Source organism: Leucoraja erinacea, chromosome 3 (genome assembly GCF_028641065.1).
Source record: "Leucoraja erinacea ecotype New England chromosome 3, Leri_hhj_1, whole genome shotgun sequence".
Taxonomy (NCBI): Eukaryota; Metazoa; Chordata; class Chondrichthyes; order Rajiformes; family Rajidae; genus Leucoraja; species Leucoraja erinaceus.
In genome coordinates this window covers 297410-324504 of record NC_073379.1, presented here as the reverse complement: position 1 = coordinate 324504, position 27095 = coordinate 297410, and the positions used below count along the sequence as shown (strand labels likewise).

General features: G+C 50.8%; 1 protein-coding gene across 1 annotated transcript in view; it reads left to right on the top strand.

The window, feature by feature from the left end:
• cplane1 (ciliogenesis and planar polarity effector 1) overlaps positions 1-27095 on the top strand; it is a 147686-nt gene that overhangs the window by 66762 nt on the left and 53829 nt on the right. Inside the window, exons 22-29 of the mRNA XM_055630462.1 lie at positions 90-199; positions 3954-4118; positions 4633-4741; positions 6954-7230; positions 17314-18265; positions 21108-21223; positions 22037-22179; positions 24107-24237. Of these exons, the coding sequence (XP_055486437.1) occupies positions 90-199; positions 3954-4118; positions 4633-4741; positions 6954-7230; positions 17314-18265; positions 21108-21223; positions 22037-22179; positions 24107-24237 (2003 nt within the window). The remainder of the gene's footprint in view (positions 1-89; positions 200-3953; positions 4119-4632; positions 4742-6953; positions 7231-17313; positions 18266-21107; positions 21224-22036; positions 22180-24106; positions 24238-27095) is intronic.

The following is a 27095-nucleotide window of genomic DNA, read 5'->3' as shown; positions in this document are numbered from 1 at the left end:
GCCACCCCACTGTGCCCATGCCCCCTGTGTGCCAGGCTGCAGGCACCCATGGAGTTGCCTGTGTGAACCCTTCGCCTCTTTCTCCACAGGCTGCTTCCGCACCCTGTGTGGCCTGTGCTGGATGCTGCATGTCCGTGAGCAGCTGAGCGAGAGAGGCCGCAAGTACCAGGCTGCTCGGCACGCTGCCCATAGCCCACAGGTAAGGACCCGCACGCCGTCCCGCTGGGCTGACACACCTTGGCCCCGTCCTCATTGCTGCTCCCTGGGTCACAGCGTAACACAGAACCGCTGCCTCTGCAGATTGTGGGGGTGCGCGGACACCAGCAAAGATTGTACAGCTCCCTCTCACTGGGACGTTGGTGATCACCAAACCCCCTCAGATTCATGGAAACAGGCCCTGCGGCCCACCGAGTCCATGCCGACCATCCATCACCCGTTCACACTAGTTCTATGTTATCCCACTTTCTCATCCACTCCCTACACTCTAGGGGCAATTTCCAGAGAGCCAATTAACCGACAATCCCGCACGTCTTTGGAACATGGGAGGAAACCGGAGGACCCACAGGGAGAACGTGCAAACTCCACACTGGCTGCGGACAGGGTCAAACCCGGTTCTCTGGCGCTGAGGCAGCAACGCTACCCGCTGAAGTGGCTTCATCTTCCCTCGGCGGCACAGTGGAGCAGTGGGCATCACGGTGGCACAACGGCATTATGACAGAGACCCGGTTACCATCTTGCCCTCGGGTGCTGTCAATACAGAGTTTGTACGTTCTCCCTGTGACCTGCGTGGGTTTTCTCCGTGATCTTCGGTTTCTTCCCACACTCCAAAGATGTGCAGGTATGTAGGTGGCTTGGTATGTATGTAAAATTGTCCCTAGTGTGTGTATAATTGCGTTCATGTGCGCGGTGTGGAATTTGTGGAATTCTCTGCCACAGAAGGTAGTGGCGGCCAATTCACTATGAATTTAAAAGTTAGACAGAGAGATCGGGGTTATCAGAATCAGGGGATACGGGCAGAAGGCAGGCACAGGTTACTGATTGTGGATGATCAGCCATCATCACAATGAATGGCCGTGCTGGCTCAAAGGGCCAAATGGCCTGCTCTTGCACCTATTTTTTATGTTTCTATACTAATCCCATTTGCTTGTCACATTAAAGACTATGAGCGTCCACCTGATCTAAGTGCAAGGTCTGAAATGAGGTAGGTTGGAAGATCAGGACCGCACCCTAGCTTGTGGGGAGACCGTTCACTAGTCTGATAACAGTGGGCAAGAATCTGTTCCTGAATCTGGTGGGTTGTGCTTTCAAGCTGTTGTACCTTGACGGGAGAAGGTAGAAGAGGGAATGACCGGGTTGTGAGGGGTGCTTGATATGTTGACTGCGTGAAGTGTAGATGGAGTCGATAGAAACATAGAAAATAGCAGGAGTAGACCATTCGGCCCTTCGAGCCTGCACCGCCATTCAATATGATCAAGGCTGATCATCCAACTCAGTATCCTGTACCTGCCTTCTCTCCATACCGCCTGATCCCTTTAGCCACAAGGGCCACATCTAACTCCCTCTTAAATATAGCCAATGAACTGGCCTCAACTACCTTCTGTGGCAGAGAATTCCACAGATCTCTGTGTGAAAATTGTTTTTCTCATCTCGGTCTTAAAAGACTTCCCCCTTATCCTTAAACTGTGACTCCTTGTTCTGGACTTCCCCAACATCAGGAACAATCTTCCTGCATCTAGCCTGTCCAACCCCTTAAGAATTTTGTAAGTTTCTATAAGATCCCCCCTCAATCTTCTAAATTCTAGCGAGCCGAGTCTACCCAGTCTTTCTTCATATGAAAGTCCTTCCATCCCAGGAATCAGTCCGGTGAGCCTTCTCTGTACTCCCTCTATGGCAAGAATGTATTTCCTCAGATTAGGAGACCAAAACTGTAAGCAATACACCAGGTGTGGTCTCACCAAGACCCTGTGCAACTGTGGTGGAACCTCCCTGCCCCTATACTCAAATCCTTTTGCTATGAATGCTAACATACCATTCGCTTTCTTCACTGCCTGCTGCACCTGCATGCCTACTTTCAAAGATTGGTGCATCATGACATGATAGTGGGGCAGTTTGGACTGGGCTACGTCCACAGCTCTGACCTTTCTTGAGTGTTGGGCAGAGCTGTTTCCAAACCAGGTGGTGATGCATCCTGCTAGATGTTTTCTACGGGGCATCTGTAGAAATTGGGAAGAATCCTCTGAGTCATGTTGAATTTCTTTAAACCTCTGAGGGCATTGATGTGCCATCTTGGTTGTTGTTTCAATGTGGTTGGTCCACTGCGGATCATTGCTCATATTAAATTGAAGCTATCGACCATTCCCAGCTGGGCACCATCCATGCCGACTGGGGCATGTACTCCTCCACACTTGCTGAGGCATTGGAGACATTTTTCATTTAGTTTTGCATGGTTTGTAAACATCTCCATCCAAGACCACATGAAATTGTAGAGAATTGTGGACGCAGCCCAGACCATCACACTAATCAACCTCCCTTCCGTTGACTCCATCTACACCTCACGCTGCCTCGGCAAGGCCCGCAGCATAATCAAGGAGCAGTCTCACCCCGGTCACTCCCTCTTCTCCCCTCGGGCAAGAAGTACAGAAGTGTGAAAATGCACACCTCCAGACTCAGGGGCAGTTTCTTCCCAGCTGTTATCAGGCAACTGAACCATCCTACCACAACCAGATAGCAGTCCTGAACTATCTACCTCATTGGAGAGCCCCGAACTCTCTTCAATCAGACTTTACTGGACTTTATATTGCACTAAATGTGAAACTCTGTACCCAGTGTCTTCCGTAGACATCTGGGGAAGTAGAGGTGTAGGTGTGCTGCATGGTGGCACAGCGGTAGAGTTGCAGCACTTGCAGTGCCAGAGACCCGGGTTCCATCCCGACTACGGATGCTGCCTGTGCAAAGTTTGTACGTTCTGTCTGACCGTGTGGGTTTCCTCCGAGATCTCTGGTTTCCTCCCGTACTCCAAAGATGTACAGATTTGTAGGTTAATTGGCTTGGTCTAAATGTAAATTGTCCCCTCTGTGTGTAGGATAGTGTTGATGTGCGGGGATCGCTGGTCGGCGCGGACCTGGTGGTCCAAAGGGCCTGTTTCCACACTAAACTAAACTATAATGTAAATGTGGATGCTTTCCCCAAAGGTGTGTGAGCTCCTCTCCGCCACCGCTGCATTGCCCTCAGGGCTGGTGTGCGGACGGAGGGGCAGCATAGACAATAGTTGCAGGAGTAGGCCATTCTGCCCTTTGAACCAGCACCGCCATTCAATGTGATCATGGCAGATCATCCACAATCAGGACACCGTTACTGCCTTCTTCCCATATCCTCTGACTCCGCTATCTTTAAGAGCCCTATCTAGCTCTCTCTTGAAAGTATCCATAGAACTGGCCTCCACCGCCCTCGGAGGCAGAGAATTCCACAGACTCACAACTCTGTATGAAAAAGTGTTTCCTCGTCTCTGTTCTAAATGGCTTACTCCTTAATCTTAAACTGTGGCCCCCAGTTCTGGACTCCACCAACATCCGCAACATGTTTCCTGCCTCAAGCATGTCCAAACCCTTAATAATCTTATATGTTTGAATAAGATCCCCTCCCATCCTTCTAAACTCCCGAGTATACAAGCCCAGCTGCTTCATTCTCTCAGCATATGACAGTCCCGCAATCCCGGGAATTAACCTTGTAAACCTACACTGCACTCCCTCAATGGCAAAGAATGTCCTTCCTCAAATTAGGGGATCAAAACTGCACACAATACTCCAGGTGGTCTCCCTAGGGCTCTGTACAACTGCAGAAGGACCTCTTTGCTCTTCTACGCAACTCTTGTTATAAAGGCCAACATGCCTATCGCTTTCTTCACTGCGAGCAGTTACGGATGTGACCAGGGTGGTGTGTTTGATGTTTGACAGGGCTGTGGGCTGGGGGTGGAGTACGATGCCTCTGTGCTGGACCACTGCCTGGCCTCTCTGCACTGGGCCTGCCGCCTGCTGCCCTTCACCAGGTTCATGAACACGGAGGAGCTGGTGCAGGACACCATTCTCAGCCTGGCCAACCAGATGCCCCCCGACAGGCAGGTGGGGTACCATGAGCAAGCCGGGGGAGGGGGTGGGGCGGTGTGGAGGCATCTAGTGAGGGGGAGCAGGGCATGGAGTGAGAGACAGTGGTGGGTGGGGAGAGAGAAGGCGGGCTGGAGAGAGAGAGAGCGGGATGGGGAGGGGGCTGGAGAAAGAGAGAGTGATGTCTGCGATCTCGGAAGAGTGTGAGAGAGCGAGGGGTGGAGAGGACAGAGGAGGTGAGGAGGCGGAGGGAGGTCTGGTCAGATGTGGGTTTTGGGGGTGCAGGGTGGAGTCGAGTGAGGGTGGGTGGGAGGTTGGGTGGGAGGTCGGGTGTGGGGGGTGGGTGGGGGGTGGGTCGGGTGAGGATGGGTGGGGGGTGGGTGGGAGGGTCGGGTGGGGGTGGGTCGGGTGTGGGGTGGGTCGGGTGTGGGTGGGGGTTGCAAGGGGGGAAGGTCAGGTGTGGGGAGGGGGAGGGCTATGGTCTGGGGGAGAGACCTTTGCCTTGTTACCCAGACTGCCCGTTGCCCTGCAGGTGGTGGAGCTGATAGTGAGGGCGTTCCCCGGGGTCGAAGACGTGCGGGTGCCGCTGAGGGACAAACACCACTCACTGCAGCAGCGGCTGCGACACAGCACCCTGCAAGGTGACTCCTGCAACCGCGGGTAGCTGTGCACTCCCCGAAACCCCCCCTCTCCTCCTGCGGCCCAACGGGGGAGGGGCATGGGGCGGGATGGGGGTAAGAGGATGGAGAGGGGGGGAGAGGGGAAAAAGGGGAAGGAAAGAAGGAGCGGAAGGGGGGGAGAAAGGGGAGAAGGGAGTGGGCGAGAGAAGGGAGTAGGGAGAGGGGGAAGGGTTGGTGAGGGGAGAGGGCGGGGGAGAAGGGATGGGGCTAGGAGGGGAGAGGGGGTAAGAGAGAGGTAAAGGGAGAGGGGGGTGAGCCATGCACCCCCTGCCTCTCCACCTGGGGGGAGGGCGTCTGTGGGTTAGCACCCCGGAGCTGGAGTGACAAATGGAGGAACCGAGCAGCTTTGCACAAAAATAGACAAAATGCTGGAGTAACTCGGCGGGACAGGCAGCATCTCTGGAGAGAAGGAATGGGTGGCCTACCTTTCGGGTTAAGACCCTTATTCAGACTGAGAGTCAGGGGAGAGGGAGACACTGTGATATGAAAGGGTAAGGTGTGAAAACGACATATCAATGGGGACGAAGCTGAAGGAAGATGTAGAATAGATCATTGTTAATGGGAGGAAGCTGACAATGAGGCATATAAAGCTAACATCTAATCAGGACAGTGAGGCTGGTTGGAGAACAACGGAGAGAGAGGTAAAACAAGGGTTATTGAGAGGACTTTGGTCAGGCTGCATTTGGAGCATTGCGTGTGGTTCTGGTTGCCCCTTTACAGGAATAATGTGGAGGCTTTGGAGAAGGTGCAGAGGAGGTTTACTAGGATAGAGGGTATTAACTACCGGGAGAAATTGGACAGACTTAGATTGTTCTCTCTGGAGCGTTGGAGGCTGAGGGGAGACCTGATAGAAATACATAACATTTTGGGAGGCAGAGACAGGGTAGACAGTCAGGATCTTTTACCCAAGATGGAATATTAAGTACCAGAGGGCACAGTTTTTTTACACAGAGGGTGATGAGGGCCAGGGTAGGTGGCGGACGCAGATACGATTGTGGTATTTTAGGATAGGCACATGGATATGCAGGGAATGGATCACATGGATCACATCAAGGTCACACTTGAGTTTACAGAGAGTACAGAGGAGATTTACTAGAATGTTGCTTGGGTTTCAGCGAACAGAGAAAGGTTGAACAAGTTAGGTCTTTATTCTTTGGAGCGCAGAAGGTTAAGGGGGGACTTGATAGAGGTCTTTAAAATGATAAGAGGGATAGACAGAGTTGACGTGGATAAGCTTTTTCCATTGAGAGTAGGGAAGATTCAAACAAGAGGACATGATTTGAGAATTAAGGGACAGAAGTTTAGGGGTAACATGAGGGGGAACTTCTTTACTCAGAGAGTGGTAGCTGTGTGGAATGAGCTTCCAGTGGAAATGGTGGAGGCAGGTTCGACTTTATCATCTAAAAATAAATTGTATAGGTATGTGGATGGGAAAGGAATGGAGGGTTATGGTCTGAGTGCAGGTAGATGGGACTAGGTGAGAGTAAGTGTTCGGCACGGACTAGAAGGGCCGAGGTGGTCTGTTTCCATGCTGTAATTGTTATATATGGTTTATCTTGACATCATGTTGAGAGCAGACATTGTGGGTGGATGGGCCTGCCCCGTGCTGCACTGCTCCATGTTCTACGGCACTTTCACTCACTAGAGTCAGCAGGGTGATTGGAGCACACTGCCGAGGGGCGGCGGCGTCTCCAGCTGTTTCACAAGGATCTGGGCGAGCAGTTGAACTGCCAAGGTGGAGAGTCTTTTACCCAGTAGTAGAGGAATCAAGAACCAGAGGGCAGAGGTTTAAGGTGAGGGGGGAAAGGTTCAATTGGACCACGAGGGGCATCATTTTCACATAGTGGGTGTATGGAACAACTTAGCAAGGAGGCAGGTGCAGTAACATCATTTAAAAAATATTTGGATAAGAAAGGTTTAGAGTGATCTGAGACGAACTCAGATGGGGCATGTTGGTTGGCATGGAGGTTAGGCGGAAGGGCCTGTGTCCGTGTGTGTACGGACAGGGTAGGTGGATGTGTGTCAGGGTCGGGACAGTTGTTTCGGACGTTCTGGTCAGGGTGCACTCGATGGGCCTAAGGGCCTGTTTCCACGCTGTATCTCTAAACTAAACTAAACTCTAGCATTTTAGCACAGACCATTTCTGACACAAAGCCTCCTGCCTTGCCCGCAGGCCCCGGGGGAGAGGAGCTGCTGTCGGTGGTGATGCACGGACTGTCCCGACAGCGGGTGAAGCTGCTGAAACGGACGGCGCGCATGGTGGGCCCCGGCGAGACGCACGTGTGGGAGCCCGCTGGCGAGGGCCCGGGGGAGGCTGGTGAACAGCAAACCGAGCAGCTCTCCTCCACCACCACCCTGACCGGCACCACCATGACCCAGAGTGAGGGGGAGAGTCTGGACAGCCTGACCATGGATACCCCGCACCAGGGCACAAGTCTGCAGCCGCACAGGTACAGGGGGCACTGACCAGGGGCCGCGGGCACCTACCCGCAGTGAGCAGGGGCATTCTCACAATGCAATCTCCCCCCCCCCCTAAACACAGTAACACCCCCCCCCCTAAACACAGTAACCACCCCCCCCTAAACACAGTAACACCCCCCCCTAAACACAGTAACAACCCCCCTAAACACAGTAACCCCCCCCCTAAACACAGTAACACCCCCCCCTAAACACAGTAACACACCCCCCCCAAACACAGTAACACCCCCCCCTAAACACAGTAACACCCCCCCTAAACACAGTAACACCCCCCCCTAAACACAGTAACATCCCCCCCCCTAAACACAGTAACACCCCCCCTAAAACACAGTAAACCCCCTAAAACCCTCATCCCCTAAACACAGTAACACCCCCCCTAAACACAGTCACCCCCCTAAACACCCCCCCCTAAACACAGTAACATCCCCCCCTAAACACCCCCCCCTAAACACAGTAACACCCCCCCTAAACACAGTAACACCCCCCCAGTAACAAACCCCCTCCCCCTAAACACAGTAACACCCCCCCTAAACACCGTAAACACAGTAACCCCCCCCTAAAACACAGTAACACCCCCCTAAACACAATAACCCCCCCTAAACACAGTAACACCCCCCCTAAACACAGTAACACCCCCCCCCCTAAACACAGTAACACCCCCCCCCCTAAACACAATAACCCCCCCCTAAACACAGTAACACCCCCCCTAAACACAGTAACACCCCCCCCTCCCTAAACACAGTAACATACACAAATGTACAATCACCATTTGTACAATGGACTAATCCAGTAATATGTAGACACAGGGAACTGCAGATGTTGGTTTACAAAAGAAGACGCAAAGTGCTGGAGTAACTCAGTTCAGTTTTAGTTTATTGTCACATGTAGTAGGTATAGTGTAGGTATTTGTTCCGTGCTTATCAGTCCGCGGAAAGACAATACTCAGTGGGTCAGGCAGCAGGCAGCATCTGTGGAGAATATGGATAGGTGACGTTTCACAGAGTGCTGGAGTAACTCAGCGGGTCAGGCAACATCTTTAGAGAACATGGATAGCTGATGATTCGGGTCGGGACCCTTCACACTGTTGTGGGGGGCAGGAGAAAGCTGGAAGAAGTAGGGGTGGGACAAAGTCTGACAAGTGTTAGGTGGATACATAAAAACAGGTGGAGTAACACAAAAGCTAACAGTGATTTCTAGCTGTTTGTACCTTGCTCACTCAGTCTCATCACATTCCAGTTCCACTCTCCCACTAGTGCAAGACCTAAACCCGTAGTGTAACCAGTGATATGGTCCAGAAGATCACAGTGGCTGGGACAGTGTTCAAGTGCCTGATACCTGCTGGGAAGAAGCTGTTCTTAAACCTGGAGGTCACGGTTCTCAGGCTCCTGTAGCTTCTTCCCAATGGTAGCAATGAGATGAGAGTGTGGCCGGGATGGTGGGGGACTTTGATGATGTTGGCTGGTTTAATGGGCAGTGCCCCTGTGGGTTCCTTTGATGTTTTGGTTTAGTTTAGTTTAGAGATACAGTGCGGAAACAGGCCCTTCAGCCCACCGAGTCTGCACCAACCGCCGTACTCCGCACATTAACACTGTCCTACACACACTAGGGACAATTTACACTTATACCAAGCCAATTAACCTACAAACATGTACGCCTTTGGAGTGTGGGATGAAACTGAAGATCTTGGAGAAAACCCACGCAGGTCACGGGCAATCACCTGGGCAAGTTACATGCAGTTAGAATGCACCATGATCTTTTGTATTATTCTGCCTGTTTTTATGTCATGTTTAATTTGTTTTATGAGTAAAATTAACTGAGGCAGCAAGGACCTTGGTCACTCTGCAGCAAATGTAAAATTGAATGATTGAGCGCTCAGGTTTCCCAAGCACATTCCCAACCCTGGGATTATTCCGCAAGCCTAACATAGAAACTTAGAAAATAGCTGCAGGAGTTGGTCCTTCAAGCCAGCACTGCCATTCAATATGATCATGGCAGATCATCCAAAATGTTCTCCCCATATCCCTTGATTCTGTAAGCCCTAAGCTCTAAATAGACAATAGGTCCAGGAGTAGGCCATTTGGCCCTACGAGCCAGCACTGCCATTCAATGTGATCATGGCTGATCACCCCCAATCATTACCCCGTTCCTGCCTTCTCCCCATATCCCCTGACTCCGCTATTTTTAAGAGCCCTATCTGGCATCCAGAGAACCTGCCTCCACCGCCCTCTGAGGCAGAGAATTTCACACACTCATCACTCTCTGTGAGAAAAAGTGTTTCCTCATCTCCGTTCTAAATGGCTTACTCCTTATTCTTAAACTGTGGCCTGGGATGGAAGATTGCAACCTTCATGTGGTCTGCCCTGTATCGACTAATGAAATCAACTCAACGTGCACAAACGGAAGATCAAATAGACCAAGATGTCCAACAAATTTAGGCTGTGCACGCCACACGAAAGATTAAGAAGAAGAACTGTGGCCTGACTGTTTCTTGAAAACATCCAATGAATTGGCCTCCACTGCCTTCAGTGGCAGAGCATTCCATCATCCATTTGATATGAACATTGATTTCATTACAAGTAACCATTGCATCTCCTCTCTCTCTGTCCCTCCCCCACCCTAGTCCTTGTACTAGTATCACTGTCGTCCTGGTGAGTTTCACTGTCAGTAACTCGTTTTCACTTGGCCTACAGCCAACAGTGGACCGTTTCCTTTTTCATCCTTATTTTTTTGCATATCTTTCATTTGTTCTCTAACTCTCTATATCAACTTCTACAGTATATCTCTCATTTCCCTTTCCGCTGACTTCCAGACTGAAGAAGGGACTCGCCCCGAAACTTCACCTATTCCTTTTCTCCAGAGATGCTGCCTGTCCAGCTTTTCGTGTCCATCTTCAGTTTCAACCAGTATTTGCAGTTCCTTCCGACACATCATCCATTTAAACCTTTTTTGGTCGACGCTGCCTTTGGGACTTGGATTCTGGCTGTAGCTCTCTGTATGCACCATGTCTTCCCAATTCCAGGCTTCCTTTTATTATCTCTACTTGAGTGGTTTCCAGTGCCACCGTGCCTTGGTCAGGCCACCCATCCCATCCCATGAACTTTTTTAACACAGAGAGTGGTGAATCTCTGGAACTCTCTGCCACAGAGGGTAGTTGAGGCCAGTTCATTGGCTATATTTAAGAGGGAGTTAGATGTGGCCCTTGTGGCTAAGGGGATCAGGGGGTATGGAGCGAAGGCAGGTATGGGATACTGAATTGGATGATCAGCCATGATCATATTGAATGGCGGTGCAGGCTCGAAGGGCCGAATGGCCTACTCCTGCACCTAATTTCTATGTTTCTATGTTTCTATACTTAGTTTAGTTTAGAGTTCCGCACACTAACACTATCCTACACACACTAGGGACAAATTACACGTATACCAAGCCAATTAACCTACAAACGTTTGCGTCTTTGTAGTGTGGGAGGAAACCGAAGATCTTGGAGAAAATCCATGCAGGTCACGGGGAGTAGGTACAAACTCCGTACAGACAGCACCCGTAGTCATGATGGAACCCGGGTCTCTGGCGCTGTGAGGCAGTAACTCTACCGCTGCGCCACTCTGCCCTCCCTTCTACGCTCACACTCACAGAGGCAGAAAATACTTGATCAACACTAATGGGTTTCTCTCTCTTGTTATGTCCTGGGTCTCCAAAGCTTCCTGACCACAGACCAGACGTTAACTGCGAGGTAGAGTGGCTGCGTAACAGCGAATACAGCCGCTGCCTCACAGATCCACAGTCCTGGGTTCAATCCTGACCTCGGGTGCTGTATGTGCATGTAGTCTGCATGTTCTCCCTGTGACCACGTGGGTTTTCTCCGGGTGCTCCGGTTTCCTTCCCACATCCCAAAGACGTGTATGTTTGAGGGTTAATTGGCCTTCTGCCCATTGCCTCCCGTGTACAGGGAGTGGTGGAATGTGGGAAGGAGTTGAAGAGAATGTGGATTGGTGTAAGAGTGCAACTGGCCGCTTGATGGTCGACAGGAGCTAGACGCGTAAAACGGCGTATGTCTTTGCTTTCCTTAGCCTGTACCCCTCCCAAACTCTCATCACTCACTGGGCAAAAACACTGCTGGAGGAACTCAGCGGTCAGGCAAATGCAAGCACTGAGTTCCACTTGCCTTTCTGTTTGATTAAAGAGTGACAATCTGAAGAAGGGTCTCGACCCAAAACCTCTCCCATTCCTTCTATCCAGAGATGATGCCTGTCCCGCTGAGTTACTCCAGCATTTTGTGTCTATCTTCGGCGTAAACCAGCATTTGCAGTTCCTGCCTACACATAATCCCAGAGAATGCTTCCACTATCAGCTTTGTTCTTATATGTCTTGTTCTTGCCACCAAAGTGGATAACCTCATATCTATCCACATTAATCTGCATCTTCCCAATCATCCAACCTGTCCAAATCAACCTGCATTTTTGTAGCGTCCTCTTCATAGTTCACACTTCCATCTAGCTTTGTGTCATCTGCAAATTTGTTAACATACTTTTAATTCCTTCATCGAAATGATTCAGTTGCCTGATAACAGCTGGGGTGAGCTTGAGGCTCAGTTAGAGGTTGGTAGATATAGACAATAGACAATAGGTGCAGGAGTAGGCCATTTGGCCCTTCGAACCAGTACCGCCATTCAATGTGATCATGGCTGATCATCCCCAATCAGTACACCGTTCCTGCCTTCTCCACATATCCCTTGACTCTGCTATTTTTAAGAGCCCTATCTAGCTCTCTCTTGAAAGCATCCAGAGAACCTGCCTCCACCACCCTCTGAGGCACAGAATTCCACAGACTCACCATTTTCTGTGAGAAAAAGGGCTTCTTCGTCTCCGTTCTAAATGGCTTACTCCTTATTTTTAAACTGTGGCCCCTGGTTCTGGATTCCACCAACATCGAGAACATGTTTCCTGCCTCTAGTGTGTCCAAGCCCTTAACAATCTTATGTTTCAATGAGATATCCTCTCATCCTTCTAAACTCCAGCGTGTACAAGCCCTGCTGCTCCAATCTCTCAGCAGATGACATTCCCGCCATCCCGGAAAGTAACCTTGTAAATCCTACGCTGCACTCCCTCAATACCAAGAGTGTCCTTCCTCAAATTAGGGGACCAAAACTGCCCACAATACTCCAGGTGTGGTCTCACTAGGGCACTGTACAACTGCAGAGGGACCTCTTTGCTCCTATATTCGATTCCTCTTGTTATAAAGGCCAGCATGCCATTCGCTTTCTTCACTGCCTGCTGTACCTGCATGCTTACTTTCATAGACTGATGTACATGGACCCCCAGATCCCGTTGTCCTTCCCCTTTTTCCAACTTGACGCCATTTAGATAGTAATCTGCCTTCCTGATTTTGCTACCAAAGTGGATAACCTCACATTTATCCGGATTAAACTTCATCTGCTATGCATCTGCCCACTCCCCCAACCTGTCCAATTCACCCTGCATTCTCATAGCATCCTCCTCAGTTCACACTGCCACCCAGCTTTGCATCATCTGCAAATTTGCTAATGTTACTTTGAATCCCTTCATCCAAATCATTGATGTATATTGTAAATAGCTGCGGTCTCAGCACCGAGCCTTGCGGTACCCCACTAGTCACTGCCTGCCATTCTGAAAGGGACCCGTTAATCCCTACTCTTTGTTTCCTGTCTGCCAACCACTTCTCTATCCATGTCAGCACTCTATACCATGTGCCCTAAATTTGCCCACTAATCATCTATGTGGGACCTTATGAAATGCTTTCTGAAAGTCCAGGTACACTACATCCACTGGCTCTCGCTTGTCCATTTTCCTAGTTACATCTTCACAAAATTCCAGAAGATTAGTCAAGCATGATTTCCCCTTCGTAAATCCATGCTGACTCGGACCCATCCAGTTACTGCTATCCAAATGTGCGGCTATCTCATCTTTTATAATTGACTCCAGCATCTTCCCCACCACCAATGTCAACTGGTCTATAATTGCCTGTTTTCTCTCTCTCGCCTTTCTTAAAAAGTGGGATAACATTAGTTACCCTCCAATCCACAGGAACTGATCCTGAGTCTATAGAACATTGGAAAATTATCACCAATGCATCCACGATTTCTAGAGCCACTTCCTTAAGTACCCTGGGATGCAGACCATCAGGCCCTGGGGAATTATCAGCCTTCAGTCCCATCAGTCTATCCAACACCATTTCCTGCCTAATGTGCATTTCCTTCAGTTCCTCCGTCACTCCAGATCCTCTGGCCACTACTATATCAGGAAGATTGTTTGTGTCCTCTTTAGTGAAGACAGATCCAAAGTACCTGTTCAACTCATCTGCCATTTCCTTGTTCCCCATAATAAATTCACCTTTTTCGGTCTTCAAAGCTCCAACTTTGGTCTTAACTATTTTTTTCCTCTTCACAAACCTAAAGAAGCTTTTACTATACTCCTTTATAATCTTGGCTAGCTTACCTTCTACCTCATCTTTTCTCCCTGTATTGTCTATTTGGTTATTTTCTGTTGTTCTTTAAACATTACCCAATCCTCTTGCTTCCCGCTCATCTTTGCTACATTGTACTTCTTCGCTTTAATTTCTATACTGTCCCTGACGTCCCTTGTCAGCCATGGTCGTCCCTTTCACCCCTTGGAATCTTTCTTCCTCCTAGGAATGAACTGATCCTGCACCTTCTGTATTATTCCTAGAAATACCTTCCATTTTTGTTCCACTGTCATCCTTGCTACTATCTTTCCAGTACATTTGGCCAGCTCCTCCCTCATGGCCCCATAGACCCCTTTACTCAACTGCTACACTGACACCTCCGATCTGCTCTTCTCCATCTCCAATTGTAGATTAAACCTGATAAACCTTAAACCTAATGGCTCATTAACCTAGAGGTCCATTATCAAATCCGGTTCATTACATAACACTAAATCCAGAATTGCCTTCTCCCTGGTAGGCTCCAACACAAGCTGTTCAAAGAATCCAACACTGAGGCACTCTACAAAGTCCCTTTCTTGGGGTCCAGTACCAACCTGATTTTCCCAGTCTACCTGTATGTTGATATCTCCCATAACAACCACAGCATTACTTTTACTACATGCCAATTTTAACTCCTGATTCAACTGTTTGGGGGCCAACTGTTTTTGTCCCACTAGGGTCTTTTTACCCTTACAATTCCTTGGTTCTAGCGATATTGACTCCACATCTCCTGTTTCAATGTCGCCCCTTGCAAGGGACTGAATTTCATTCCTCACCAACAGGGCAACCTCACCTCCTCTGCCCACCTGTCTGTCTTTTCGATAAGAGGTATACCCTTGAATATTCATTCCCAGTCCTGGCCCTCTTGCAGCCATGTCTCGGTAATTCCCACATCATCATAGTTGCCTGTTTCCAACTGAGCCTCAAGCTCGTCCACTTTATTCCTTATACTTCGCGCATTCATATACACTACTTTGACCTCCGTATTCACTTCTCCCATCGCAATTAGCCCTGACCTTACTCTGTTGTCCATTCTCAAGCTTTCCTTCCCATTAATTCGAGAATCTTTTGTAATTTTTCCTGTAGCCACTTCCCCTTTAACCATTTTTATACTCCCAATTTGCCAATCCCCCCCCCCACACAATTTAGTTTAAACCCACACGTGTAGCCCTAGCAAACCTGCCTGCCAGAATGTCAGTCCCCCTCCAGTTAAGTGGTCACCCGTACCCCAGAAGAGATCCCAGTGGTCTATAAAACAAAATCCTTGCTCCCTGCACCAGCCCCTCAGCCACACATTCAGATCCCCTATCTCCCTGTTCCTGTCCTCATTAGCACGTGGTACTGGAAGCAATCCAGAGATAACCACCCTGGAAGTCCGGCATTTCAGTCTTCTTCCCAACTCTCTGAACTCATGTTGGAGAACCTCCTTCTACTTCTTCCCGATGTCGTTTGTGCCTACGTGCACAACTATTGCCGGCTGTTCATCTTCTCTCTCGGGGACGTTCAGAATTCGGCTCATGACATCCTGAACCCTGGCACCAGGGAGACAACAGACCATCCTCGCATCTCGTCTGCCGCCACAGAATCTCCTGTCCGCTCCTCGGACAATGGGGTCACCCACGCCTAGGGCTTTTCCCGACGTCGGTCTCGCCGGTCGAGTCCCATCTCCAGGATTGGAGCCGCTGACGTGTCCGCCGCTCGGACTGGAAACATCGTCTCCCCGGACAGGTCCCAAGAGGACGTACCTGTTATCATTAGGCACAGCCACCTGAGTCTTCACTGCACTCCACGCCAGGATCCTCGGCGTGACTGCCTCACTGTAGGTCCTGTCCAGGAAACTCTTGTTTTCCCAGATGGCCCTGAGGTCATCCAGCTGCTTCTCCAGTGCCCCAACACGGTCCTTTAAGAGCTGAAGCTGGACGCACTTGCCACAGTTGCAGCAACCAGAGGCTCCATCTGTGTCCCTGGGCTCCCACATTCTGCAAGCCTCACTCTGTCTCATCTGTCCCAACATGTGTTCACCGCGTTCCGTCCTCTCGAGCTTTATGCGTAGCCTCCTCTCCGTAGCCTCCTCTCCTCCTCTCCTCAGTCTCCTCGCCAAAGACTCTCAAGCCAAACACTCACACTTTTCTCCTAAGGCCATTTCCTAAGAGCCGTCTTGCTTATATTGACTGATAAATTGCCTAATTTACCAATTTACAAACCAAATTCCTCAGTTTTAAACTGTTTCCCCCTCTGACTCACTTCTAACTCTCATCCCACTCGGGCTAGAGCCAATCAGTGCTTTTTCCTGCTTCTCTTTGTTGCTGTCTTCGGGAGCTCTGAGTTGTGGAGATTACTGAGACGTGGCTGCAGGAGGATCAGGCCTGGGAACTTAATATTCAGGGTTATACATCCTATAGAAAGGACAGGCAGGTGGGCAGAGGAGGGGGGGGGGGGGGGGGTAGCTCTGCTGGTGAAGGATGGAATTCAGCCCCTTGCGAGGGAAGACATATGGACTGACGTGGTCGAGTCACTGTGGATTGAGTTGAGGAATTGTAAAGGCAAGAATACACTAATTGGTGTTATCTACAGACCCCCAAATAGTAGCCTAGATGTAGGGTGTAAGTTGCAGCAGGAGTTAAAACTGGCATGTAACACAGGTAATGCCACTGTGGTGATGGGGCATTTCAATATGCAGGTAGATTGGGAAAATCAGGTTGGTTCAGGGACCCCAATAAAGAGAGTTTGTAGAGTGCCTCCGAGATGGATTCTTAGAGCAGCTTGTAATGGAGCTGACCAGAGAAAAGGCAATTCTGGATTTAGTGTTGTCCAATGAACCAGATATGATAAGAGAACTCGAGGTAAAGGAACTGCTTGGAGGCAGTGATCATAATATGATTAGTTTTAATCTGCAATTTGAGAAGGAGAAGGTTAAATTGGAAATGTCAGTGATGCAGTTGAACAAGGGACTATGAAGGCAAGAGTGAGGAGCTGGCCAAGGTACACTGGAAAGGGATACTAGCAGGAATGACGGTGGAACTGCAATGGCAGGAATTTCCGGGCATAATCAAGAAGACGCTTCCTAATAGGAATAAAGATTCTAAGGGGAGTAGGAGGCAACCGTGGCTGAGAAGAGGTTAGGGATAGAATAAAACTAAAAGAAAAGATGTATAACACAGCAAAGAGTAGCCGGTAGCCAGAGGATTGGGAAACTTTCATAGGACAACAGAAGGAAACAAAGCGGGCAACACGGGCCAAAAAGATGAAGTATGAAGGGAAGCTGGCCAGGAATATAAAGGACAGTAAAAGCTTCTTTAGATATGTTAAGGGAAAAAGAGTAGCAAAGTCAAATGTGGGTCCCTTGAAGGCAGACATGGAAGGGAGGTTGGTTTGAGCAATGGGCTGGGCTGCGTCCACAATTCGCAGCAATTTCTCGCGTTTTTGCAATTTCTTTCGGTTCCCAAATGGTGCTGTGATGCATCGTGATAAAATGCTTTCTGCGGCGCATCTGTAGTAGTTGGTGAGAGCGTCCTCTATCTCTCTCTCTGTGCCGTCCCAATGCCGGTGTCCCACTGTGTAATGTGCGTTGTGTATTGCAGGGTCCAGGAGTCGAGGCAGCGGGGGACGGGAGAGCGAGGCAGGGGAGCGGGCAGCAGGAAGACGTCGGCGAGTGGCGTGGACGGGGAGCGTGATGGTGGGGAGCAGCGGCTGATTCAGGTCGGCTCCTGGGAGTTTGAGTGCGGTGACGAGGAGTACGTGAAGTTCCTGGAGCTGTTCCTGAGCTACGTGTTGGAGCGAGACGGAGCGGTGAACGAGAGCGGTGCCGTGCCGCTGCTGAGCAGCTATGGCCACCGGCTGAGGGAGCAGGAGCTCGACTCGCTGGCCTTCCACGTGCAGAGCTCGCTAAAGCGGCGGCAGAACCGGGGCCGGGTGGCACAGGCCATCGGCACGGCAACCGGCCCTGGCATCTCACTGGCCCACCCGCCACAGGGGCGGCACCTGGGCTGCAGGCAAACCATAACGACTGCTGCCATCTCCACCGTGCCAGACCCATTGCACTCCTCCATCCGGGCCCAGGGCAGTGCCCATGGCTACTTCCCTGCCAACCATGCCCGGGGCAGGGGAGGAGGCTGCGGCCTGTTTGGGTCAAGGACGAGCTCTCTGTCAGCTCCAGCAGATGTGCCCTGGCAGTGGGGGGCAGAGTCCCACCATCAGCCTGGCACTGACCCTGACCCTGACCCTGCTCATGCCCCCTCTTACTCCCTCACCCCCGCCTCCCTCCTCACCCCCGGCCTCCCGCCAGCCCCCTCCCTGCTGGACAGTGAGCCTGACCCCGGGCTGGAGGGGAGCTGCAGTGACACGGCCAAGCTGCTGGAGTGGATGGTGCGCTGGTCAGAGCGGAGGCCGGTGCATGGCACGCACGGGACGGGCACGGGGCCCGGTCATGGCCCCGCCATCCGGGTCCACACGTCCGTCACCGCCATCCTGCACTCCCTACGGCTGCTCGATCGCAGTCTGGGCATCGACACGGCACCGCGGAAACTCAGCAAGGTACGTCCCTGCTCACCCACACACCCACAACACACAGTACGTCCCTCTCCCCCACCCCCCCCCCCCCACCCACAACTCCACACGGAATGTCCCTCCCCACCCACAACTCCACACGATATGTCCCTCACCCCCTCCCCACCCACAACACAAGCTACACCCCTCCCCCTTGCTTACTGCCACACTTAGGGCCAACAAGGTTCCACGTGGTAGGCTGCTCTGCAAGGTTAGATTGCATGGGATGCAAGGAGAGATAGCTGAATGAACAGAAAATTGTCTTCTTTGAAGGAAGCACAGGGTGATGGTGGAAGGTTGCTTCTCAGACTGGAGGCCTGTGACTGGTGGTGTGCCACAGGGTTCGGTGCTGGGCCCGTTACTGTTTGTCATCTACATCAATGATTTGGATGAGAACGTACATGGCAAGATTAGCAAGTTTGCAGATGACACTAAAGTGGGTGTTTTATAGATAGTGAAAGTGGTCGTCAATATTTGCAGCAGGATCTGGATCTCGATCAATTGGCCGGGTGGGCTGAGGAATGGTTGATGGAAGTTAATACAGAGAAATGTGGGATGTTGCATTTTGGAAAGTCTAACATGTGCAGGACCAACACAGTGAATGGCAGACCTCTGGGGAGAGTTGCAGAGCAGATGGATATATAGTTACTTGAAAGTGGCATCACCGGTAGAAAGGGTGGTCAAAAAACGTTTGGCACATAGGCCTTCTTCAGTCAGAATTTTGAGTATAATAGCTGAGAGGTCATGTTACAGCTATTTATTAAGTGTTGGTGAGGCCTCATTCAGAGTATTGTGTTCAGTTTTGCCTACAATGTTATAGGAAAGACTAGACTAAGTGGGACCCGTTGGGACCCAGCACCACACGGGAGGGTTGGTCACCCAACGCAATATTCCACCTCTCCACCAATTCCAATATTGCTGGCCAGTGGGGGGTGGGGGGCTTTCTGTTGCACTAGTTCGTACTATTTGTTATTTGTTGATCACACACACCCTCCACCTCACACAGACACACACAGAGACACACACGCACACACACACGCACACACACACACACACTTTCACACACACACAGATTCATTCACACACACACACACAGACACATTCACACACACACAGACACACACACACAGAGACTCATTCACACACATACACACACACACAGACTCATACACACACACACACACTCACACACACACACACACACACACACACACTCATACACACACACACACACACACACACACACACACACACACACACACACACTCATTCACTCACACACACTCACCCAATACTAAAATGGCAAGTAACTTCAGAACGTGTTGAATATACAGTGTGTAAAACAAATGTTTAAAGCCTCCTGTAGAGGCTGCTGGTGCTGAAGCAAAAAGGTGCTTTAAATAACATCCAACAAACACACTCACCATAGACAGAGTAGTCAGCTCTCTTGAATTATTCAACAGTGCCTGCACTCGGCGCCATCTTGACGTGACCTTCTCGCTTCTTGCCACGACCCGGAAATGACGCACTCAGCGCCAGCATGCTGCTAACCGGAAATGACGTAGTCGGCGCCATCTTGCAACTAAGCGAAAATCACAGATTGAGCGCCAATTTTTAAATTAAACCAAGTCCTGATCTAATAAAATGTTTATTCACGCTTTATCCATCCAAAAACTGTTACAAGCAAACCCTTTAAAAAGCCAAGCCAATTGGGCAAGCACTTTGCAAACAACAAACACATTTGCTGAAAACCACATCCCGGGGACTCACTGTGGAGTAGACGTGCGTTCAGTGTTATTCGCAGCTCAGAGAGCTGTGACCCTCTCGCTTCCTCCGTCTGGCAGAGACTGAGTGAGCCGCAACACTTCTGGGTTTTATGGTCCCTCCCCCCTGCCTCCAGCGGGGGCAGCAGAGAGAATGGCAAAACATTTTTAAACATTAATATCTCTCTGATTTTTAATCGATGGGAAAAATCCTCCACTCCAGTCCTGTGGAGGGGGGCTCTGAGCGAGGTGGCCAAAAATGACAGCCGTAAGTGGCAGCGTTCTCTAGGAAATCACATTGCAGTGCGTCAAATGCGGTCAAGATCTTACTTTTAGTAATATAGATGTTGTCAAGCTTTATAGGGTTCACAGACCATTTACTAAGATGTTGCCAATACTATAACGTATGAGATATAGGGAGAGGTTGAATAAGCTGGGACTATTCAAGCCTTGGAGTGCAGGAGGATGAAGTGTGATCTTATAGAGGTGTACAAAATCATGAGAGGAATAGATCGGGTAGATGCAGATTCTGTTATCCTAAGTAGGGAAATTGATAACCAGAGGACATAGGTTTAAGGTGAGGTGGGAAGATTTAATCGGAACCTGCTGGGTGCATAGAACGAGGAAGTAGTTGAGGCAGGTACAATTGCAATGTTTAAGAAGCATTTAGACTGGTACATGGATAGGACAGGTGTAGAGGGATATGGGCCAAGCGCAGGCAGGTGGGGCTAGTGTAGATGGGACTTGTTTGCCGGTGTGGGTACGTTGGGCCTAAAGGCCTGTTTCCACACTGTTTGACTCTATGATGTTTTGGGTCCTTGTGTCCAGCTGTTGTAGAAGCCTCTGTCGGTGGTGCCCACTGCATAAGATCCTGTGAATGAATGCAGCCCATGCACGACTGCCTGTGCCGGCGGTGGTGGGCGCTGACCTGCTGTGTGAGATGGTGATGAATGCGGCCATGCACGGCTGCCTATGTCGGCGGTGCTGGGTCTTGCCATGAACGAGGGAGGGGTAGCGGGAAACCAATGATGCCAGTCTGGTTAACCACCGCGGTGTCTCTCTTGCAGGGTGCAGAGGACGAGAAAGCGGTGGAGCGAGTGCGGAAGCACCGGCAGCCCCAGAAGAGGTGGGTCGGTGTGGCCGTGTCCGGTGTGTGCTCAAGGACAGACAGGGCAACTTTAAGGTGAGAGGGGAAAGATTGAATAGAAACCTGAGGGGTAACTTTTCACACAAAGGGTGGTGGAAACAAACTGCCGGTGGGGCTAGTTGAGGCAGGGATGACTGCAACGTTTAAGAAACAGACAGGTGCATGGATGGGACAGGTTTAGACTGATATGCCAAGCGCAGGCAGGTGGGACTAGTGTAGATGGCATGTTGGCCGGCGTGGACAAGTTGGGCTGAAGAGCATGTTTTCACGCTGTGTAACTATGACTCTGTGAGGTGGGACTAGTGTAGATGGGACATGTTGGCCGGCGTGGGCAAGTTGGGCTGAAGAGCCTGTTTCCACGATGTGTCACTATGACTCTGTGAGGTGGGACTAGTGTAGATGGGACATGTTGGCCGGCGTGGGCAAGTTGGGCTGAAGAGCCTGTTTCCACGATGTGTCACTATGACTCTGTGAGGTGGGACTAGTGTAGATGGGACATGTTGGCCGGCATGGGCAAGTTGGGCTGAAGAGCCTGTTTCCACGATGTGTCACTATGACTCTGTGAGGTGGGACTAGTGTAGATGGGACATGTTGGCCGGCATGGGCAAGTTGGGCTGAAGAGCCTGTTTCCACGATGTGTCACTATGACTCTGTGAGGTGGGACTAGTGTAGATGGGACATGTTGGCCGGCGTGGGCAAGTTGGGCTGAAGAGCCTGTTTCCACGCTGTGTCACTATGACTGAGGTGGGACTAGTGTAGATGGCATGTTGGCCGGCGTAGGCATGTTGGGCTGAAGAGCCTGTTTCCAGGCTGTGTCACTCTATGAATAAGCTGCTGTGTTGTTGACAGATCGGAGAGCGCAGGACAATTGCAGAAGCAGGACTCTGGTGACACAAACCTCTGCAGTGGTCAGGATCTGACCTCAGACTCGGACAGCGAAAGCGATGAAGAGGGGTCGCGATATGGCCACAGAAACTCTTCTCAGGAGCACGGTAGGTGTCTGTGATCCATGCATGGTCCGTGCGGAGAGAATGCTCCCCTTTCCTCTCCTCCCTGTCTGTGATGTCCAAGCCCAGCCTCGTCCTGTGGCCCAGCCCTTCAACATAAACCTTGTCAACACTCTCTCCAGCATACTGGCATCCTTCCTGTGGCAGGGTGACCAAAACTGAACACAGTACTCCAAGTGTGGCCTCACCTACATCTTGTACATCTGTAATAAAATATCTGAAAGTTGTCATTAGCACCAGGGATGCTTGCTTGTAAGTCCTTGCATGCTGCAGCCTAAAAGGCCTGTCCCACCAGCATGCGACTGCATGCGTCTAGCGTGACCAAACGTGGTGGCTTGAGGCATACGGCCTCGTGATGCCGGTCCCACTTCCAACCACGGAGCCGGCTGGAGTTATGCGGAGCTGGTCCCGACATCATACTCACCAATCAGCTGGGCAGGAGGCGGGCCGACTGAATTTGGACGTCGCACGGCAGCGGGCGGTTACGTCATCACGCAACGGCACGCCGGGCGGTGATGTCATTGCGCAACGCCATGCGCTAGGCGTACGCCGTCAAGACGCTGCGTACGGAGTCAAGACGGAGTCAAGACGCTGCGTACAGCGGCGAGGCGCTGCGTATGGCCTCAATGCGGCAGCGGGCCGACAGGCCGTTGTCGCGCGGAATTTTTGGACAGTGTCAGTTTTTTGGAGCCCTGCGCAATGTCGGGACCAGCCCCGCAGAACTCCATAAGGCTCCGGCGATCGAAGTGGGACCGGCCCCGCGAGGCCGTACGGCTCAAGCGACCACGTTAGGTCGCGCTAGCTGCATGCTGGTGGGACAGGCCCTTAACAGGCACATTAACTAACGCAGCAGCAGAACAAATAGATAGACAATAGACTGAGACAATTATACTTGCCCACACTCTTTCCTTGTCATACTTACAGTAGTTATACTTGTAAACCAGACCATAATAGTGCACAGTGTTTTTTTTGTTTGCAAACTCTAATGCTGTTCGGTGCTGAGCTCGGGGTCAGGTTAGTGTTGTGCGGGGTGATTCAAGAACCTTCTGTTGTTGGGAAGAAGCTGTTCTTCAAACTGGAGGTCACGGTTCTCAGGCTCCTGTACCTTCTTCCCAATGGTAGCGGCAAGATGAGAGGGTGGTGTGGGACTTTGATGGTATTGTCTGGCTTATTGGGGCAGCGCCTCCTGTAGATCCCTGGGCATTGGGGAGGTGAGTACCCGTGATGGATGGGGCAGTGTCCAGCACTCTCTGTCGATGCCCTGGCCGGTGGGGAGGGCAGTACCTGTGCTGGATGTTGGTGTTGGCCCCAGACTTGGAGCTAAGGTTCCGCGTCTCTGTGTTCAGGGTGATGGAGAGGATGCGGGGGAGAGAGGGAGGCTCGACAGAAGCTGACCGGGGTGCTCCACTGCATGTTGCTGCTTCTCAGGCAGTGAAGGAATGGGCATTGCCCACCACTCTGTAGTCTCCTTCACCCATGGGCCTTCACTCAGTGGCATGTTGGCGCAGTGGTCGAGTTGCTGCCTCACAGCGCCAGACCCCGGGTTCAGTCCTGACTATGGGTGCTGTCTGTACGGAGTTAGTACGTTCTCCCTGTGACCGTGTGGGTTTTCTTCAGGATTTCCGGTTTTTCCCCCAACACTGGAAAGACGCACAGGTTTGTAGGTAAATTAGTTTTGGTATAATTGTAAATTTCCCCTAGTGTGTAAGATAGTGCTAGTGTGCGGGGATAGCTGGTTGGCGTCAACTCGGTGTTTCTGCGCTGTATCTCTAACTAAAGTAAAGAGTGGGGCTGACCATGGCACGGGCATTGGGCTTGGGTGGTGACATGGCACTGACTGACAACAGTGGGCATGGGGACATGTAGCTGCCCAGCCTGTTTGTACTGACTCCGGCTGTTTGTGGACGTACAGGTGGCTACGTTTCCCCAGCAGCGGTGGCTGCGTGTGCGGATCAGGAGCGGAGGCCACGCACTCCCATCGGTCCCGGCATCTCCATCACCGTCCACACCAACTCCAGGACCAGGATCACAGGCAGAGTCACGGTGAGTGAACCAAGGGGGCAGTCTGTACACTTACCCCAAACCCCAGTAAACATGCACCCCAAAACACTGTTTGTACATGTACCCCCAAATCCCAGTCTGTACACGTGCCCCAAACCCCTTTCTGTCTCGGTCCCCTCCATTGTCAGAGTGAGGCTAAACGCAAATTGGATGAACAACATGTCATATTTCGCTTGGGTAGCTTACAGCTCAGTGGTATGAATATTGATTTCTCTCACTTCCGGCATTCCCTCTCTCTCACTCTCTCTCTCTATCTCTCTCTCTCTCTCAATCCCTCCCCCACCCAAGTTGCACTAGCTTCTCATATTCATCCTACAAGCAGCTTATAATGGCCTTTCCTTTATCATTGTTACTTTTTTGCGTATCTTTCATTCATTGTTCTTTATCTCTCCATGCCTCTCGTTTCTCTTATCCCTAACCAGTCTGAAGAATGGTCTTGAACCGAAATGTCACGCAATACTCTCCAGAGATGCTGCCTGTCCCGCTGTGTTCCTCTATTTTTTGTGTCTATCTTCGGTTTAAACCAGCATTTGCAGTTCCTTTTTACGCATTATCTGAATGGTGTCAGATTTAGAAAAGGGGAGATTCAACAAGACCTGAGTGTGCTTGTACATCAGTCACTGAAAGTAAGCATGCAGGAACAGCAGGCAGTGAAGAAAGCTAATGGCATGTTGGCTTTCATTGCGAGAGGATTTGAGTTTAGGAGCAAGGAGGTCCTACTGCAGGTTACACAAAAAAGCTGGAGAAACTCAGTGGGTGCAGCAGCATCTATGGAGCGAAGGAAATAGGCAACGTTTCGGGCCGAAACCCTTCTTCAGACTGATCGGGGGCGGGGGTGGGCGGGGACAAGAAAGGAAAAAGGAGGAGGAGCCCGAAGGTTGGGGGATGGGAGGAGACAGCAGGGGGACTGAGGAAGGGGAGGAGACAGTAAGGACTAACAAAATTGGGAGAATTCGATGTTCATGCCCCCAGGATGCAGACTCCCCAAACGGAATATGAGGTGCTGTTCCTCCAATTTCCGGTGCTGCTCGCTGTGGCCATGGAGGAGACCCAGGACAGAGAGGTCGGAGACGGAGTGGGAGGGGGAGTTGAAGTGCTGAGCCACCGGGAGGTCAGCTTGGTTATTGCGGACCGAGCGGAGGTGTTCGGCGAAACGATCGCCCAACCTCCGCTTGGTCTCACCCATATAGATCTGCTGACATCTAGAGCAGCGGACGCAATAGATGAGGTTGGAAGAGATGCAGGTAAACCTCTGTCGCACCTGGGATGATTGCTTGGGTCCTTGAACGGAGTCGAGGGGGGAGGTAAAGGGACAAGTGTTGCATCTCTTGCGGTTGCAAGGGAAAGTGCCTGGGGAGGGGGTGGTACGAGAGGGAAGGGAAGAATTGACAAGGGAGTTATGGAGGGAGCGGTCTTTGCGGAAGGCAGATGTGGGGGGAGATGGGAAGATGTGGCGAGTGGTGGGGTCACGTTGGAGGTGGCGAAACTGACGGAGGATTACTTTTTGTATGTGACGGCTGGTGGGGTGAAAGGTGAGGACTAGGGGGACTCGGCCCTTGTTGCGAGTGGGGGGATGGGGAGAGAGAGCAGTGTTGCGGGGTATGGAAGAGACCCTGGTGCGAGCCTCATTTATGGTGGAGGAGGGGAACCCCCGTTCCCTGAATAATGAGGACATTTCAGATGTCCTGGTGTGGAACGCCTCATCCGTGGAGCAGATGCGGCGTAGACGGAGGAATTGGGAGTAGGGGATGGAGTCCTTACAGGAAGCAGGGTGGGAAGAAGTGTAGTCCAGATAGCCATGGGAGTCAGTGGGTTTATAGTGTATGTCGGTCAGAAGTCTATCACCTGCAATGGAGATAGTGAGGTCAAGGAATGGTAGGGAAGTGTCGGAAATAGGTCCTACTGCAGTTGTACAGGGCCCTGGTGAGACCACATCTGGAGTATTTTGTGCAGTTTTGGTCTCCTAATTTGAGGAAGGACATTGTTGCTATTGAGGGATTGCAATTTAGGTTCACCAGGTTAATTTCCGGGATGGCGGGACTGTCATATGATGAAAGAATGGGTCGATTGGGCTTACATTCACTGGAAGTTAGATGGATGAGAGGGGATCTTATAGAAACATATACATTTCTTAAAAGATTGGACAGGCTAGATGCAGGAAAAATGTTGTGAGAGGCCAGATCCAGGGGTCACAGTTTAAGTATAAGGGATAAGCTATTTAGGACTGAGATGAGGAAAAACGTTTTCAGCCAGAAGGTTGTGAACATGTGGAATTCGCTGCCACATAAGGCAGTGGAGGCCAATTCATTGGATGTTTTCAAGAGACATAGATTTAGCTCTTAGGGCTAAAGGAATAAAGGAATATGGTGAAAATGCAGGAATGGGGTACTAATTTTGGATGATCAGCCATGATCATATCGAATGGCGGTGCTGACTCCAAGGTCCGAATAGCCTACTCTTGCACCAATTTTTCTATGTATAATAGGAGCAGAATTATGCCATTCGGCCCATCAAGTCTACTCCCGCTATTCAATCATGGCTGATCTATCACTCTCCTAACCCCATTTTCCTGCCTTCTCCTCATAACCCCTGACACCCATCTTGCCATCATCTCATTTCACATCTAAATGTTAGACAGATGCCTCCATTTCTCGATGAGGTGTGTAAGAGGGAACTGCAGATGCTGGTTTACACTGAAGATAGATGCAAAGTGCTGGAGTAATACAGCGGGTTAGACAGCATCTGTGGAGAACATGGATAGGTGACGTTTCACAGAGTGCTGGAGTAACTCAGCGGGTCAGGCAGCATCTGTGGAGAACATGGATAGGTGATGTTTCACA